The following is an 18,311-nucleotide window of genomic DNA, read 5'->3' on the forward strand; positions in this document are numbered from 1 at the left end:
TATGTAATGTGCGGTTACACCCGAACTTTGCCTTCCTTACTTGTTTATTTTATATTTATCTTAAAAATCGTTTAGGTATGTACATCTGTTCCCTATATATTTCTTGTCTTATACATCCGATTATTTGGCACAGCCGAAGACAGTCCCGTCCTTAGTTGTTTGGTTTAAATTTAGGCGAGACGTAGGTTCTCGACCGCACACTTCAACTACTATTTCTGCTGTGAATTTTGGATTCTAGTTAAATAATAATCGTACCCTGAGTTCGTATCCAAACGGCATCTACAACTTTCTTCCCTACAACTCTCTTACGAATTTGCATGCACACAGATACATCTGGCCTCGTTTGCGTCCACACACACAGTCACACCGTGGGTACATGTAGATACCCTTTCACTAATGTTGCGCAACTCGGGTGTATACCCGGTTGCGATACATTTTCAAAAAAGACTGTTGCCGGCGTACTTGCAGCATAAAGGCTGGCTTAACAAACCTTGCACCATTTATAAGTCCTGTTTTGTTATTAAGGTTACGAATAAGCATTACGATTGCATTTTTCTTCAAAAGAAATTTATGGGAGGGCAAGCCAGAAGGATTTAGGGAATTAAGTTGGATAACACTGAACATTATAAGTTTCATCTTTCTGAACTGTATCGCAACTTAGATACACTCTACTCTCGCCAGACAATAAATTAGATACAATAAACTCATTAAAAGTGGAGCAATCGTAATTTTTTGGACATGAAATACCTGTTGAATGAAAATTAGATATATTTCTGTCATTTATTTCATTTCTTCCAACGACTTTAGCAGTGAGGTTATTATGATCAAAGTAGCATATTCGAGGTATTTTAATCGTATCTTCGGATATATTTGATTGAATTTCTAAGTCACCATTTTCCAGTTTGAGCAACCAGTTTTTAAACTCATGGTCATTATTTGCTCACATATTTTGGATTAATCGTCGAATTCTTACTTTTGCCCACAACGGTGAGCGTTTTATACAATTTTCAATAACTGAAGTTCTGGTCGCATGTCTAACAACGGGAAGAACTTGTCTAAAATCACCTCCAAATACAAATATTTTTCCCCCAAATGGCAAATTAACGTTCATGATGTTTTTTAAAAGTTTGTCAATGGTAATTACATCTTTGGGAACCATAGATACTTCGTCCCAAATAAATAAATCGGTTTCACACATAATACAAATTTAACAACTTACCACGTATGTAAGTATGCAGATATTTAACTTAAACGCTTTTCAAAGTTTCAAATCAAAAATCAACAGAAATCAGCTGTTCTTATTTGCTTATATGCGGCTACGATGTCACCATGAACATTACGAAAGTTGTATGTACGAATGTTTTATGAACGTACGTATGGATGTATGCATGTTTGTAAAGGTCCCTTGTCAAATATCAACATAAATCAGCTTTCAATCAATTAAAACGTACAGCTTGCAGCGCCATATAGCGTTGTGTAGTGCAAGTAGTCACAATAGTGTCATAGTACATTCATGTGTGCTCACAATCGTTTATTTTTAACATATTATTTTAATAAAATATAGCTAAACAAAAGCACTACGACCAAAATTGCCCAAAGCTCGCTAATAGCCCGAATCTCCATCTTTACAACCAAAACTTTATTTATAGATTTGGATTCCAAATAAGAGAGAGAGAAAAGGGGATCCGCACATAAAAACAGCAATTGTAAATAATGTATATGATGTCTATATATTTCTTCTATCGCTTGAAATTCGGTACAAAAGTACCTCTTCGGTAAAGATAATATTTGAGAAGCTTTTCATTCCGGTAAGTAGACCAGGGGCCGACCTATTCTTTATAAAATAGTGTAACGAATTCTGGGGATTTCTGATATTTATGCACCTTCTGCTAACGTTCGAATCCCTAAACTGTTGAATAAATCACTCCAATATTCAGTATTGCAAACTGGTCTTTATTTAGATTACTTTGGGAGTTCTACTTCACAATTATACTTCACAACCAATAGCGTGTTTAAATCAAGACTGATTAGTTATTACTCAGCTTGCGCTGCTTTTATACTCTCTGTTGCCTCGTCCGCATATTTCTCCAAAGGTCTAAACGTTTCACCTTCTAGAACTGTTGTATCTCCTGCTTGGTAATTAAGCTATATGCGTGTGTATGTGTGAGTAAGAACTTCGGCTGATGACTACATGTGTGTGTGTGAGATATCCCTTCACTTCGAGCTGCTGGTTATGTGTGTGCATGTACTTCTCGTCGCCTTCCATGCATGTGTGTAAATGATGATTGATGTGTTCATGTACACAAGTGTGGCTTACTTTAATACTTTTGTGTTGTGATTATTTACTAACAGCATTAGTGATGCTAATATTTGCCACAATAGTTTATAATGCAATTTGCTTCAAATTTGGAATAGGGGTACTTCCTTTCTTTTCGGAAAGTCGACCAGGGTCTGATCTATTTTAATAAATCTTATTTATTATGCGAACTCAGAGAGTGTTCCTGTGAAGTTTCTTTGCGGGATGTGGACCGATTTTTTCGATCAAATTCTATTCACTGTTCGAATTGTCTGAAATTTGGTATATAGGTAGCACTTTTCTTAGATTAGTATTTACGATACTTTTTAGTGATGCCAAAGTAGTATAATTTCTCACGCGCGTACATAAGTAAAATTACCTTTTTTTCGCGGGTTTCATTAACTTTGGTCCTATCTGTATACTTTAATTTATAAGAAGACCCAGCCTGCTTGTTTGAATCAAACGCTGTACTTTAAGAAAAAATTATGTTTGCAGGGTAGGAAAAGATCTGCGATTGGACGGGTAATTTCATACGGCACTTTAAAATAATTGTGGGTACGATTAAGACCGGTTTTGAAACCTCGAACTTAAGACTTTTGTGAACCTAGAATATTCATCAGTCCCACTGTTCGGCATGAAGCGAGTTGCATATTATACGTGCCCAGCTCTGCTTTAAATGGCCGCACGCCACTCTATGTGTGCATTAAGTACAAATAAAGTTTTAATAATTAAGTGTCCAAATGTAATTTAGTTTAATTTAAATCATTTTTCTTCGCAGGGCAAACAACAATTGGCAAACAAATTTTGCATCCATAAATAAATCTAATGAGAATTCCCCTCAAACGAGTAAAAAGCAACGTGACTGTGGTGAATCCGCCCGTGATAGCTTAGCATATTCCTGCTTATTAAAGAATGAGCTGCTAGGCACAGCCATTGAAGATGTTAAAGCAGTTAGTGATGAGCGTAATGAGAACACCTACACGCCAGCTGCGAAAAGAAGCCTTTTCAAGTACCAATCGCCGACAAAGCAGGTAAGTTCAATGTCTGTACTACATAAGTAGCGTCTGGAACGAACGGCACGACATCGCATAAATTTAAACATATATTATTGTATTGAGTTATTTTTGGTGTAAAATGAATTTTTTATTATTCAAAAGCATGGCGTGAAGAAAGAAATCTGGTAAATTACTTAAGTATATTGCACTAATTAAAGTGAACATATTCGAAACTTTTTGAATATATTTTAAAAGTAATGCAATTATTCACTTGCTACTTGCGCCACATATGAAATTAATAATTATGAGTAGCTATTCATATGTCGGTATGAAACATACATAAATAACCAGAAACATGAATGTGGCAAACGAAAAGAAATTAAAAAGTTGGAGCATTCAGTTTGAAAACAACCTCGAAAAATTAGCATCTGTTTTTATACTCAGCTGAGCAGAGCTCACAGAGTATATTAATTTTGTTCGCATAACGGTACCCCGTAACGGCATAAACTAATCGAGATAGATATAGACTTCTATATATCAAAATGATCTGGGCGAAAAAAGAAATTCATTTATCCATGTCCGTCCGTTCGTCCGTCCGTAAACACGATAGCTTGAGTAAATTTTGAGGTATCTTGATGAAATTTAGTACCTGGGCGCTCATCTTAGATCGCTATTTAAAATAAACGACATCGGACTACAACCACGCCCACTTTTTCGATATCGAAAATTTCGAAAAACCAAAAAAGTGCGATAATTCATAACCAAAGATGGATAAAGCGATGAAAGCTGGTAGGTGGGTTGCCCTTATGACGCAGAATAGAAAATTGGTAAAATTTTGGACCATGGGCGTAACACCGCCCACTTTTAAATGAAGGTAATTTAAAAGTTTTGCAAGCTGTAATTTGGCAGTCATTGAAGATCTCATGAGGAAAGTTGGCAGGAACGTTACTCCTATTACTATATGTGTTCTAAATAAAAATGAGCAAAATCGGATGACGAAAAATTTTAAAAGTCAAATTTTAACAAAAAATTTAATATCTTTAGAGTATATAAGTAAATTATGCCAAAATTCAACTCCAGTAATGATATGGTGCAACAAAATACAAAAATTAAAGAAAATTTCAAAATGGGCGTGGCTCCGCCCTTTTTCATTTAATTTGTCTAGAATACTTTTAATGCCTTAAGTCGAACAAAAATTTACCAATTCTTGTGAAATTTGGTAAGGGCATAGCTTCTATGACGATAACTGTTTTCTATGAAAATGGGCGAAATCGGTTCAAACCACGCCCAGTTTTTATACACAGTCGACCGTCTGTCCTTCCTCTCGGCCGTTAACTCGATAACTTGAGCAAAAATCGATATATCTTTACTAAACGTAGTTCACGTACTCATCTGAACTCACTTTATCTTGGTATTAAAAATGGGCGAAATCCGACTATAACCACGCCCATTTTTTGGATATCAAAAAATTTAGAAAAATGAACAAAATGCCATAATTCTATACCAAATACGAAAAAAGGGATGAAACATGGTGATTGGATTGGTTTTTTTGACGCAAAATATAACTTTAGAAAAAAGTTTGTAAAATGGGTGTGACACCTACCATATTAAGTAGGAGAAAATGAAAAACTTCTGCAGGGCGATATCGAAAGCCCTTGTAATCATGCCAAGAATACTGTTCGTGGTATTACATATATGTATAAATAAATTAGCGGTACCCGACAGATGATGTTCTGGGTCACCCTGGTCCACATTTTGGTCTATATCTCGGTAACGCCTTCACATATGCAACTAAGGGCCACTCCCCTTTAAAGCCCTCATCAATACCTTTAATTTGATACCCATATCGTACGAATACATTATAGAATCACCCCTGGTCCACCTTTATGGCGATATCTTGAAAAGGCGTCCACCTATAGAACTTAGGCCCACTCCCTTTTAAAATACTCATTAATACCTTTAGTTTGATACCCATATCGTACAAACAAATTCTAGAGTCACCCCTGGTCCACCATTATGGGGATATCTCGAAAAGGCGTCCACCTATAGAACTAAGGCCCACTCCCTTCTAAAATACTCTTCAATACCTTCCATTTGATACCCATGTCACACAAACACATTCCAGGGTTACCGTAGGTTTATTTGCCTATATGGTGATTTTCCCTTATTTTGCCTCCAAAGCTCTCACTTGAGTATGTAATGTTCGGTTACACCCGGACTTAGCTTTCCTTACTTGTTCGTTTTAAGTAGTGCTATTCAGCATGTAATACCACCGGCTGCTGCAGTTTTTTTTTTGACATTTCGAGGACATTTTTTATGAAGAATTACTCGATTGTTCCGAAAGTGATTTCGTCTCTGAAGTCAAAATGTGGAGGCAACGCATTTACGATCTTCAAAATCTTTAGGACCCTGTAATTTTCGCTTTTTTCATGTGAACGCACTCAAAAATTTAAATACGTTATTGCGAGTTTTGGCAGTATTGCCAGTTACTACAACAACTCCAGAACGTTCACTTTCAACCTTAAGAATCAAGAACTTTTTGAGACATACGATGAGGGATGAGCATCTCAATGGTCTACCTTCAGCCTTGAAAATTTAAAAACAATAGAGTATGGGATGAATGGTTTTTGAAACACAATTTAAATTTTCTTTCTTTTCATTCATATATTTCGCAAACATGAAAAAAAACGATATAAATTTCTTCCCAATCACACAACTTTTTTTAATTCTCGAATTGAATTGTATTTGTCAAGTTCCAAAGATAAATGCATATGGAAAAATGACTGTAAAAACTATGACATTTTGGATCTCGAAGCTTGTCAGCGAAAAACACTAATATTAAACACTATCTTAACTAACATTACATGTATATATTCAAAGGGGCAACATTTATTCCTTCCCTATAAAGCAACATACATACAGCCAACTGTGTTATTTTGTACGTAGCTCAAGACTTCCGTGGAGCTATGAAAAAAAAAAAAAAGAGTTTATCCATGTTAATGTACGAGAAGTTTTAAACAATATTAATACTTTTTAACATTAAATTAAGTTAACATTTTTATTTTCTTCTGAATTAGGCATCTTTGTTTTTTGACAGTATAACCGTGCAGGCTAGAAACGCAGTTACATGAACTGGTAACGATTTCCGGTTACATACAACTCCAAATACCAATTTACCGGTAAAGTTCGGAATAAGGCCGTAAATACGATATTATTTCTCGAAAAGAAGCGATATGTCATCAGTATAACTCATGAAAAATGACGACATTGGAAAAAACGGTGATTCGGTAGCGCGATTTATGACAGAATTTCTGTTAAAAATAATCTATGCGACATAAAAATCAATGGGAATTTACGATAAAATAACGGAAAGCTGCTAAAAATAACGAAAAACTGAACATTTCTGAATAACGGAACATGTTCAAAAAAGACAAAAACTGAGAAACACTATTTGATTTTGCGTCTGGCAATATAGACTAGAGATTGCAGACCCCGGATCTCGTGCTTTTTTAAGTCTCGGGACTACAAATCCCGGGACTACAAACCAAACCAGCCTGAGATTTTCGGGATTTTTAATTCCCTACTACTCATAAAGACCCCTTAAAAAAAAAAAAAAAAAAGAGCACATTTAAAAAAATTTAATTAGTAAAATTTTTTATAAGTTCGAAGTGTGTTTTTACCAAGTACGGTCAAACGTTTCTTGCTTTCGGGTAGGTTCAAGTACATTTTAGAATTTGAACGACTTTATCATGACCTTGTTGTAAGTTTTTTGCTCATTTGAATACCACGACGCAATATTTAAAATAATTGTTATTCTCAACTGCTGAACTCTCGAAAATCTAGGTTTTAAAAAAAATGTATATTTAGGAAATGCTGGATTTGAGGAGACCTTCGGTAATGCACAATTTTCGGCTATTTTACAATTACTAGTATCGCCCGGGGTCGAAAATTCGACCAATACAAAACTAAAGCCTGTACAGTGATTTCTAGACATTAGACGTACACATTTTTCTTTATGTGAGATGGGCCAAACCTCTTTCCCATAAATTATACTCTTTTGTACAATACGATGCTCATTTTTTCTAGCTCCAATCCAACTGTATCTTACTAGACGCAAGTCTTTAGCGATAAATCGTTTCCGTTATTTCAACTCTTTGTAGAAAACTTACAACCCACGCACTTTAAATCGGTGAATAACCTATTTAGGGTCGTTTTCTCGACTGTCTGATAAAATGTATCTCGCCTAATTTCAGTTCGCCCGCTTAAGTTAAGATGAGCAGCAAATTTTTATGTTATCGAACAAAGTGGAAAGGTTAAACTCTAGTCAAGTTTAACTGTAGTTTAAACTTGCACTGAAGACCCGGACATTAGAGTAGTAATACTAAGGCAATGATACTTGTGGCATAAGAGATATTTGAAATTTTATTCGTTGGTATATACATATATCAGATGCCACGCCCCCTACATACCAAATTACTATGCACTGAAGAGCTCTCTCTATTCCCTACAAATCGGTGGGTTTTTCATGCAAATCGGCTTTCAAAAAAATAGTTGAAAAATTTGCGTGTGGGTATTTACTTATACATACATATATACATATGTATATATCATTTAGATATAGATAGATTATCGTGACTCCTTTCTACAAGCGTTCATTTCTATGTAGCTCGAAATAAATAATCTAAAATTCTCAAGTTATGCTTACCACACTTTACAAATGTTACTGACATAAATTCCAAATAAATTATGATGAAGGCTAGTCATGTTTCTTGCACACGCCTGTCTGTCAATTGATTAAATGGCTTTAGGTATGTAAGTTTATCCGCTTTTGTAGGCTCATCCACTGCCAATATAATGGGCGTGTGTCTTCTTTTAGCGCGCTTGTCGTTGTTTTTGTCGCAATTAGTGAGCTGCTACTGGTTTTCGGACGTATGATTAAAATATTAAATTAGTTTATACATTTAACTATTGTTCATATGAATTAAAAAATAAAATAAAAATATATAAAGTTAAAAATGTGCATCTGTGTATGAGCTATTAATAATTATGGCGCACTGTAGGCCGGATGAAGATTCTAGGTAAAAAAAAATGATATCTCACATCTAGTCAAGATAACCTCCATTTCCGATATATTCAGATCGATTCTGCATTTCGACTTGGATTGGAATTTTTTCGATTTGGCAATTTTGGTATTCTGTGTTCCAATCTCTTTCGATCCAACTTCGAATGTGCATTGCTTCGCCCCACCTAACAGCTGCGACCGATCACAAATTGTCATCAATATCCTCTAACAGGGGTGGACCATAATGAAAGGGGTGTTAGAGGAGTTGGTTCCACATTACAATTGAAGAGATGATTGGTGTCATGTGAGGACACATTGCAAGCGGGGCATACATTTTGAATGTCGGGGTTGATTATGGATAGGTAAGAGTTTTACCTGTTACAGTATCCAGAACGAAGTTGAGCTAGAGTGACTCTTCCGCAAGTTTTCGGTACTGTTCTTTGAGTACTGGATTCACCGGGCAATTCCTGGCATAAAGCTTCAAAGCCTGTTTGTGGAGTTCACCAAGGACCTGCTTGTGTTTTTTTTGCTTCATACGGCTGAGTTCTCAGGTGCCGTATTTCCTCATAATGCTAACGGTGCTGACTTCTTAAGCCCCTGGGCGGTGTTGGCTCATCAATCAGATATCTGTTGGGATGCTCAGGTTTCTGGGTATTCAACAGGAACTGTTTGGTTAGCATCTCATTTCTCTCCCTGATGGGGAGTATTCTTGCCTCATTATGTAGATGGTGTTCTGGGGACATAAGAAGACAGCCCGTGGCGATTTTGGCAGGAGTGTAGCTTGTTCCAGTGGGTAGTTTTTAGGCTTGGCGACCATATAGGGGACGCTTAGCATGCAATCGGCTGGCCAATTGCTTTGTATATGGTAATGAGTGTTTCCTTGTCTTTTCCCCAAGTACTGCCAGCAAGGTATTTGAAGATTTTATTACGGCTCTGGATTTTCGGAACAATTGCGGCTGGCTGCTCACCAAAATGTAGATCCTGATCAATCGTTCGATTTTGTTTATTCTGCATTCCGATCGTAGTTCCGTTTTTCTAATTTGCAAATTAGTTGGCGGAAAAATATTTTCTTTTTATTTTTTTATTAATTTATAACAGAATTTTAACAAAAATGTAAGTAAAACTTGTTAAGAAACGTAGAAGGCTTGATGATGATTGTTTTTTAAATGTTTCCAGATCAAAAACAACATGTCGATGTCGAAGTCCTTGACGTATTTGCCCCGCAAAAGTACGTAACACATACTTGAAAGCATCCTTATTAAGTCGAAATTTTTTTTGAACCTAAATAAGAAAATAAGTCATTAAACTTTACCTCTTTTAAGTTCAATTTCTTACAATTCGTCACTCATCTCAAATGGATTACACAAATCTCGCAATATTTACCTTTCCATTCTCGTCTGGCCATTTTCGTATGCGTTGCTTTCCAACTCCACAAATAATGCCGCGGCTATTGATTCCAGTATAATAGGCAGCTATAATTTGTGTCTGTTGTTGTTGTTGTTGTAGCGATAAGGTTGCTCCCCAAAGGCTTTGGGGAGTGTTATCGATGTGGTGGTCCTTTGCCGGATACAGATCCGGTACGCTCCGGTACCACAGCACCATTAAGGTGCTAGCCCGACCATCTCGGGAACGATTTATGTTGCCAAATTAAACCTTCAGGCCATTCCCTCCCTCCCCACCCCCAAGTTCCATGAGAAGCTTGGGGTCGCCAGAGCCTCGTCTGTTAGTGATACAGGATTCGCCGCGGATAGGTGAGGTTGACAATTGGGTTTGGAGAAGCTATATATTGAGCTGGTAACGTGAAGGGTTGCGCTACACAGCCCCTTGAATCTGGTATTTTAGTCGCCTCTTAAGACAGGCATACATACCGCGGGTATATTCTGACCCCCTAACCCGCTGGGGGATAACCCCTTAACCCGCTGTCTGTTCGTTGGGTCCAGTTATATGCCAAAGCAAGCTGCCGGAGTGGAGGAAAGTGAAGCGAAAACGTAAACAATCCTTGCGGAAAGAATAAATAAATCCTCACAAAGTATTTCAGGCCAGTGCAATGAAATTAGCATCCATAAAATTGAGAAAATGTCAACTATATTCGTGCAGGAATCCGTTTTAACAAAACTTGGTGGCCACGGCAGGGAATTGGCCAAAAGAACGACAAAAACACACTTACAATTATGAAAGCGCTTCACTCAAAAAAATATAACACGGCGGCAATATATTCTATTGGTTTTTTTGTACAAAATGGCATGGATAATAAAATATAAACGTTTTTCAGTGTGTTTTACAAAAATTCTTTAATTTATTTTGTTCCAATGTTCACACATTCCGTACAAACAGCTGATTTCGAAAAATCCATTGCTCTTCCTCTTCTCGTTACGATTCCGTCGTAATGCAGAATACCCAACTTCGATTAAAGCGGAGCGTAGAACGGGAACGTAATCGAAATGCAGAATAGGGGTGATTATCGGTTGCCGATATAAAATATGTTGTTAATTTGCAAAATATCGTATGAAAATGAAATATGAAGTAAAAAAATTATTGAAACCTATTTAAACTCAGGCTAATTTAGGTTCCAGCAAATCTTTCAAGGAGGAATAAATGATGAAACATGGTAATTTGGGAGAGGTAGTTATACTGTTATTGCGAATAATGATATTTAAGGCACAGTTACTGTCAGTGCAAGAGTGCGAGCTACTGCAGTTAGTGGTCACAGAGTGAACAACGCCAGTGTTATTTAAACGCAGTTATTGGCCAAAGTAAACAAAAAATTTAGTATATATATGTATTAACCGGGGTCGATTTGTATGGACGAAAGTTAACCGATATCGCGCCATCGATTTTTCGATAGGATTTGGGCTCAGGCAAATAAAAGTTCCACTACGCATACCCAAAAAAATAATTTTCGAGCCTGCAAAAAAAAATGACGAAAGGGTAAATTTTTCGACCAAAACACTCCCCAAAACCCAAAAAATATTGTTTTTTCTTCAAAAAACTGTTGTAAATACGTTGGCGATAACAGTTTTTTGAAAAAAATATTTTTTGGGTTTTGGGGACTGTTTTGGTCGAAAAGTTTACCTTTTCGTCATTTTTTTTGCAGGCTCGAAAATTATTTTTTTTGGGTATGCGTAGTAGAACTTTTATTTCCTGATCTCAAATCCTATCGAAAAATCAATGGCGTGATATCGGTTAATAAATCGACCCAGTCTAATATACCCTCTTATTCAGACAAAATAAAATTGGTTTATACAGCTCTCATAATTGGAAATATCTATGGAATTATCATTTTAAAAAGCTGCTTTGTATTTTTTATGAATACTCACAATTCTGTGCTAAAAAGGTAATATTTTTAAATATAATTACTAAAGATGCTGTTTTGACTGGTTTATATCACATTTTTTTCTCACATTTTAGTTAAACAATTATATTTGCAAAATCACACAATAATTAAGTACTTAAGAAAAAAAAAAATGTTTGGACCAAAACTGTAGCCTGCTATGTAAGTTTGAATCAAACGCTGACTTAACCAAAAAATTATGTTTTCAAGATAGGCAACATTTGAGGCAATATAAATGCAGAATGGGACCCAGGGTTGCGTAATTTTTATTTGAATGAATCACGAATCGAAAAATAAAATGTATTTTTTATTTGAATCTTCAAAAGATACTTCTTTATTTTTATTTGATATGGCATCCAAATAAAAATATTTATTTCTGATTTGATCCGTCATCCAAATCAAAGATAATTTTTATAATTTTCAATTTCACTACGTCAACACTATTAATTTCGATACGATACTTTACCATATCGATACCTTTTAATTCGATACAGATATTTTATACTCGATACTTTTTAATTTTATTTTATTTTGAATTTTATTTATATTTTTCGAAAATTAAAAACAACAATGGTTCGTACTGACTAACACGGATAACTAGGCCTAGCTACCAAACAGAGTTAAGTAAATTAAGAAAAATAGACTTTGGATAAGAAAAATCAAGCATAATAGAATTCGAGATCTCATTAAGTTCACGTAGAGAGCGCGACAATGGAGCATTTATCGCATAGTTAGTAGACATATGTTTAATATAAAAGGGGTTATGAGAACGAAGAGAACTCGTTGGAATAAGAAAATGAATCGCGTGCAGTAAAGAGGAGCAATCAATATCTCCATTAACAACTCCGAAAATGAAAGACAAGGAAAGGGTTGACCTTCTGAGCTCTAATGGTTTCAAATTAATTAGCAGCAAGCGGGAATGATAAGATGGGACTGGGTCTGAGAAATATAAGGATCTTAGGCAAAATTTTAGGAATATCTTTTGTACTCGCTCAATCCTGTCGATTGCAAACTTGTGATAAGGTCTCCAAATAAATGCAGCATATTCCAGTTTGGAACGAACAAACGATGAGTATAGCAATTTCAAGGTATAGGGATCTGAGAAGTTGGTGCTATTACGCCTCACGAAACCTAAGGAAGCATACGCGCTTGAAATTACATAGTTAATATGGTTATTGAAAGAGAACGAGGAGTCAAAGATGACTCCTAAATCTTTAATCTCATCAAGGAAGTGAAGGGGAGTACCCGAGATCGTATATATCGTTGGTAAAACATTGCGAATTTTGGAAAATGTGACATGAAAGCACTTTTTGAGATTGAAAGATAGACGCGAATTACGGCACCAAATTGCTAATCTATTTAAGTCTTCTTGCAGACGCTGAGCGTCATCACTATTTTTAATACTGGAGAAAAGTTTTAGGTCATCAGCGTAAAGTAAGAACTCCGATGACACAAAACAATTTCCTATATCATTGATGAATAAAATGAAAAGAAGAGGACCTAAGATGCTCCCTTGGGGTACCCCGGAGGAGGCAGTAAAAGAGTTGGAAGATACACCCTCAATAGAGACCATGCAGCGTATGTTACTTAGGTAGGAATACAACCACTTGAGAAATACAGAGTGAAAACCGAGGGAAGCGAGTTTACGTAGTAGCATATTGTGAGATACCTTGTCAAAAGCTTTAGAGAAGTCGGTATAAATGCAATCGACTTGATGGCTTGAAGAGAACGCATCAATGCAATATTCACTAAACAAGGCTAAGTTTGTGACGGTAGACCTTCCTATAACCATGCTGGTTTGGTAGTAACAAATTTTTTGCGGCAAAATACATTTTATCTTTAACAATTCCTTCGAAAAGTTTAGAAATGATAGATAGCTTAGATATTGGCCTATAGTTAGAAGCATCATTCTTTTTGCCATTTTTGAAAATTGGGGAAATGTATGCAAGTTTCCAGGCATCTGCAAAGACGCCAGAACTTAGAGATTGGTTAAACAATGCCAATAGTGGGGCTTCAATAGCAGGACAATTTCTGAGGAGGGCGGTACTAAGATCATCGCGATCAGTCTGAGTAGAGTTTTTCAGACTATTAATACCGTTAATAACGTCGATTGTGGTAAGCCGTAGGTCATTGAAATTCAAGGCTGATTCATGGTCAGAATGACAAACATAGTTTGGTAAAACAACCTCATCAACTATGAAGTTGGATTGAAAAAATTTGGCAAATAAGTTTACAATGTCTACGGGGGAGGTAGCAAGCTTATCACCCAGGCAAGCAGCAGCAGGCACCCCACCACCATTTTTTTTTAGATTTGATAAAATACCAGAAATTTTTGGGATTAGAATTAATGTTTGATTCAACCCCAAGTATATATTTATTATACAGAAATTTGTTAAGGCAGTTAAACTTCTTAGATAGTTGGGTATAAAGTCCAAAATGGATTTGATCCCTGGATTTCAGGAATTTTTTGTGCCATTTATTTCGCTGATTCTTTAGCCTTTTCAGACCATGAGTATACCAGAGAAGTTTATAAGTCCTCTTTTTAATAATTGGAATATTCTTCGAGCAAATACCCCAGATATGTGACGTAAAAATAGTGTAACAATCATTAATATCCCGCCCAGAAAAAAGAGCGTCCTAACAAGTGTTTAGGAAATAGGCATTAAGTTTTTGGAAGTCGCAGGACTGAAACTTAAAGGATATTTTGTTGTCTAATTTAAATGCAATAAACTCCTAAAATTCGACCTTCAGACACAACGGAACATGATGTCGATCAGCAGGTGAAATAGGAAAAGAACATTCGGATATTGTTGTATAGATATTTGTACTAACGAAGGCGAGATCAAGAATTCTATTAAGCTTGTTAGTAAAACTATTAATTTGAATAAGATCAAGACTTGAGATATTGTTGATACAATAAGATTCAGTCGCCGAAGTAATATTAGTTGGTATCAAATCAAGTTTAGAGTAGCTTCCACACCATGCTACATTGGAAGAATGAAGTCGCCAAGAACGCATAGGTGATTTCCTGCTAACTTATTATGCACAATATTTACAATGTTATCAGTATGTGCTTTATAAATATCAGACGTACTGCCAGGGGGTATATAAGATCCAATAATATATAACGATCCGTAGGTTGACGAACCGTTGATGCATATACACATTTGATCCAGGATAGTATCAGGATTATTTAGATTGATTTCAAAGGATCTCAAGCTACGATGCACAGCAATTAGTATACCGCCTCCCAAAGAATGGCCTGTTTTATCAGCATCCCGGTCCTTGCGAAAAACGTTGAATAATTTAGAGTCAAAAAATTCATAATCATAAAAGTCTGGATTAAGCCAGGTTTCGATTAAAACAAAAACATCAAAATCCAAGCTCGAACTAAAGGTACGGACTGCTGCTGCCTTAGAGCGCATACCACCCATATTTTGAAAATAAATCTTTAAGTCCTTATGAACGTGATGGTCAGCTAATTGCTATTGTGTTGCTTCTTGCCATCGACTTTTACGATCGAATTTTCGGTAGAAGTTGAAAAGGAAAGCGTTAATCGGCCAAATAAACTGTTCTGTATGTTTGCCTCTAATTTATTTTGCGAATCTAAAGAAAATTTGCGCTAAAGAACTTGCAGTTAATTTATTTTGAAAAAGTTGACAACTACATAATCAAAATTGCCATTGACCATTCCTGTGCCGGATTTACATAGAACTTTTGCCGCATTGATTCACTTTGACAGCGCTTTACATTCCACAAGCACTCAATCAAGACATCTATCAGCGCAGTGCTTCACTTTGACAGATGAGTTTAATGTATGGTTTAGGTGCGCTTTTGCTACACACAATTTGTAGAACGTAAAACGAAGCGAAACGTTAAGAGCTCTTCAGACAAAGTTGAAGTTCTTGGCAGAGCGTTCTTTGTAAATCCGGCCTTATTTCAAGTAATATTTTACATAGTTAAAGATATATTGAGATCTTACTCAGGGTGCATTCCTGACCCGCACACTTGTCTTTTGTCAAGTCCTTTTAATTTGATACTATCTGGTACCCGATACTTGTAGAGCGATGCTTGATATGAGTACCGTATCGATACTTTGCATTCAATATTGTGTCCCTATTTTGATGTGGATATCTCGCCTTGCACACACCGGCGTCATCCCAAAACGTCGGTTCGTAGGTGATTGCATCCTGTGACCCTTTCGGTGACCCTTTGCTCCTTCCTATAACCTGATTTCTCTTCCACTCCCAGCTCCAATAGGTGCCCTTTCCTCTTTCATTTAGGGCCAAGTTTCTCATAGAGCAGGAGCTATCCTGTAGCCCAAAAGTCACACTCTGCATAAGGAGTACCATGTTTTCTTTTATCGAATATGGTGGATTTAGAGAGGATAAGTCGATAAAACCTGTGATTTGGAGTTTTATCCGAACCGTGCCCATGGGATGAGTGCCACTACGTTAATGTGTCCTATTACGGTGGCCTTCAGATATCTGAAGCCCTCTGGGTGTAATTAGTCCTACTTAGATATTCTGGGCTATGACCTACATATTTTTCCCTATACTCGTGAGTAGATTTATGGACTTAAATTCAAATTCAAATACCAAAACTGGAGTTGGACAGACCTCAAAAGATAAGGTTTATAAAATTAGTTTTGAATCAATGATATTTCACTTATTAAGTTTTATTGTATGAGGAAATGGGGAGACATTTTTTTTTAACGAGCAGTGCCACTTGTTATGTAGAAAAGTAATTTATCTGAAATGAAATATACAATTGAAGCTCACGCTGAGTATATAACGTTCGGTTACACCCGAACTTAGACACCTTTACTTGTTAATAACAATTGTGGATAGGACTACACCCTGGTTTGAACTTCGAATTTGAGACTTTCGTCCACCTAGAATGTATTCGCTCTGTGTGGCGCTAAAGAGTGGAATTGCTTGCACATATTCAAATAAACTGTAGGCACCTGAAATAAAAAAATGCTATGTGCGAGTACATGTCGCAATCTAAATAAAAAAACCGTCTCAATTCAAAATCGGAAAAATGCTTTGGATTGCACATTTATTTACAAAATTTAATTTAGGGCACCTTCTAAAAACATGCTTATTCTAAGCTCTTTAGAACTGTTGAGATTAATTAACTTAATTATTTAGATACATATGTATATATGATTAACAGAATTAATCGACATCGAAAAAGAACAGTGAAGGGGTTGTGTAGCGCAATATATAGCTTCTTCTACCCAATTGTCAACCTCACCTTCGAGCGGCGAATCCCGTTTCACTAACAGACGAGGCTCTGGCGACCCCAAGCTCCTCATGGAACTTGGGGGTGGGGAGGGAGGGATAGCCTGAAGGTTCAATGTGGCCGTGTAAATCGTTCCCGAGATGGTCGGGCCAGCACCTTAATGGTGCTGTGTTGCAGGAGCGTGTCGGATCTGTGTCCGACAAAGGAACATCACATCGATAACACTCCCCAAAGCCTTCGGGGAGTAACCTAATCGCTACAACAACAACAACAGTGAAGATGGAGACCAGAACGCGGATCATTGAACCGGCTTCGGCCCGTTTTATTAGTGAGAGAGCGTGACGCTATAAGACAGCATGACCCTGCCGATCCCCAAATAAGAGACATGAATCAACGCATCGGGTAGCTTGTAGGCAAACACCAGCGGGTGAAATGGGAGGAACATCTATAGAATTGTAACCTCTCTACCGGTGTGGGTAAGCTATGGTCACACCCTAAGGTCCCTATCAAACCCGACTAAGCCCAATGAAAACATATCTATCGCCTTTGGCGGTAAAGTGCTATATACAAATCCAAACAGCAGACCAACACACATAAGCAAAAACATGGCGCGCGTCTCCTATTATAATCACTGCCACAGAGATTGAAAAAACCATCAAATTTGCTAAACCATCTAAGGCAGTAACTCCAGGCGGTATTGCCATGCCGATGCTTAAATCCTTGGTAATGAGGGGTTTAAAAAGCGCATGTCTTCAACCTGCCAAAATGGCGAGGGTGGTACCGCTACCAAAGCCTGTTAAAACAGCTAACTGTCCGATGTCTCTCCTATCGCCAGTAGCCGCGCTAAACGCCATCAACACACAGATAAATTGCGGATTGAATCAAGAACCCCATTACAGAACAGTACTCGTAGCGCTTAAAGTGTCAAAAGCTTTTGATACAGTTACTCACGTCTTAGTCTTAAAAGGTTGACTGTAAATTATCTGTCTGAAAGAAAGGAATTGGTGCAATTCAGGAACGTAACTTCTAAACCCAGAAGAAGAACAAACTGTGCACAGGGTGGTTTCCTATCCCCACTTTTGTTTCATTTCTATATATCGAAGCCCCCTTTGCCAACTGAATTAGTTACTATGTATCCTACGCCGATGACTGCACGATAATGGCAACAGGTCCCGGACTACCCATTGATGAGCTGTGCAATATAACAAACGACTATTTCCCTAGTTTCTTCAGTTTCTTCGCCTCTCGAAGCCTACAATATCGCCGACCAAATCCTCGCCGACGTTATTTACAAGGTGGAAAAGACAAATGTTGACCATATTGGACATCCTGAAAAGTTTGGAAATTAAGAGAAGTTGCGACTTCGATGTGCAAACATTA

The 18,311-nt window shown here is 36.9% G+C and overlaps 1 protein-coding gene across 6 annotated transcripts in view; it reads left to right on the forward strand.

Annotated features, from left to right (window-relative positions):
- fzr (fizzy-related) overlaps positions 1 to 18,311 on the forward strand; it is a 280,840-nt gene that overhangs the window by 175,916 nt on the left and 86,613 nt on the right. For all 6 annotated transcript variants that reach the window (XM_067782604.1, XM_067782609.1, XM_067782605.1 and 3 more), the window contains exon 3: positions 3,075 to 3,327. In XM_067782604.1, coding sequence (XP_067638705.1) covers positions 3,075 to 3,327 — 253 coding nt within the window. The remainder of the gene's footprint in view (positions 1 to 3,074; positions 3,328 to 18,311) is intronic.

The sequence above is a fragment of the Eurosta solidaginis genome, chromosome 4 (assembly GCF_040869045.1).
Source record: "Eurosta solidaginis isolate ZX-2024a chromosome 4, ASM4086904v1, whole genome shotgun sequence".
NCBI classification, from domain to species: Eukaryota; Metazoa; Arthropoda; class Insecta; order Diptera; family Tephritidae; genus Eurosta; species Eurosta solidaginis.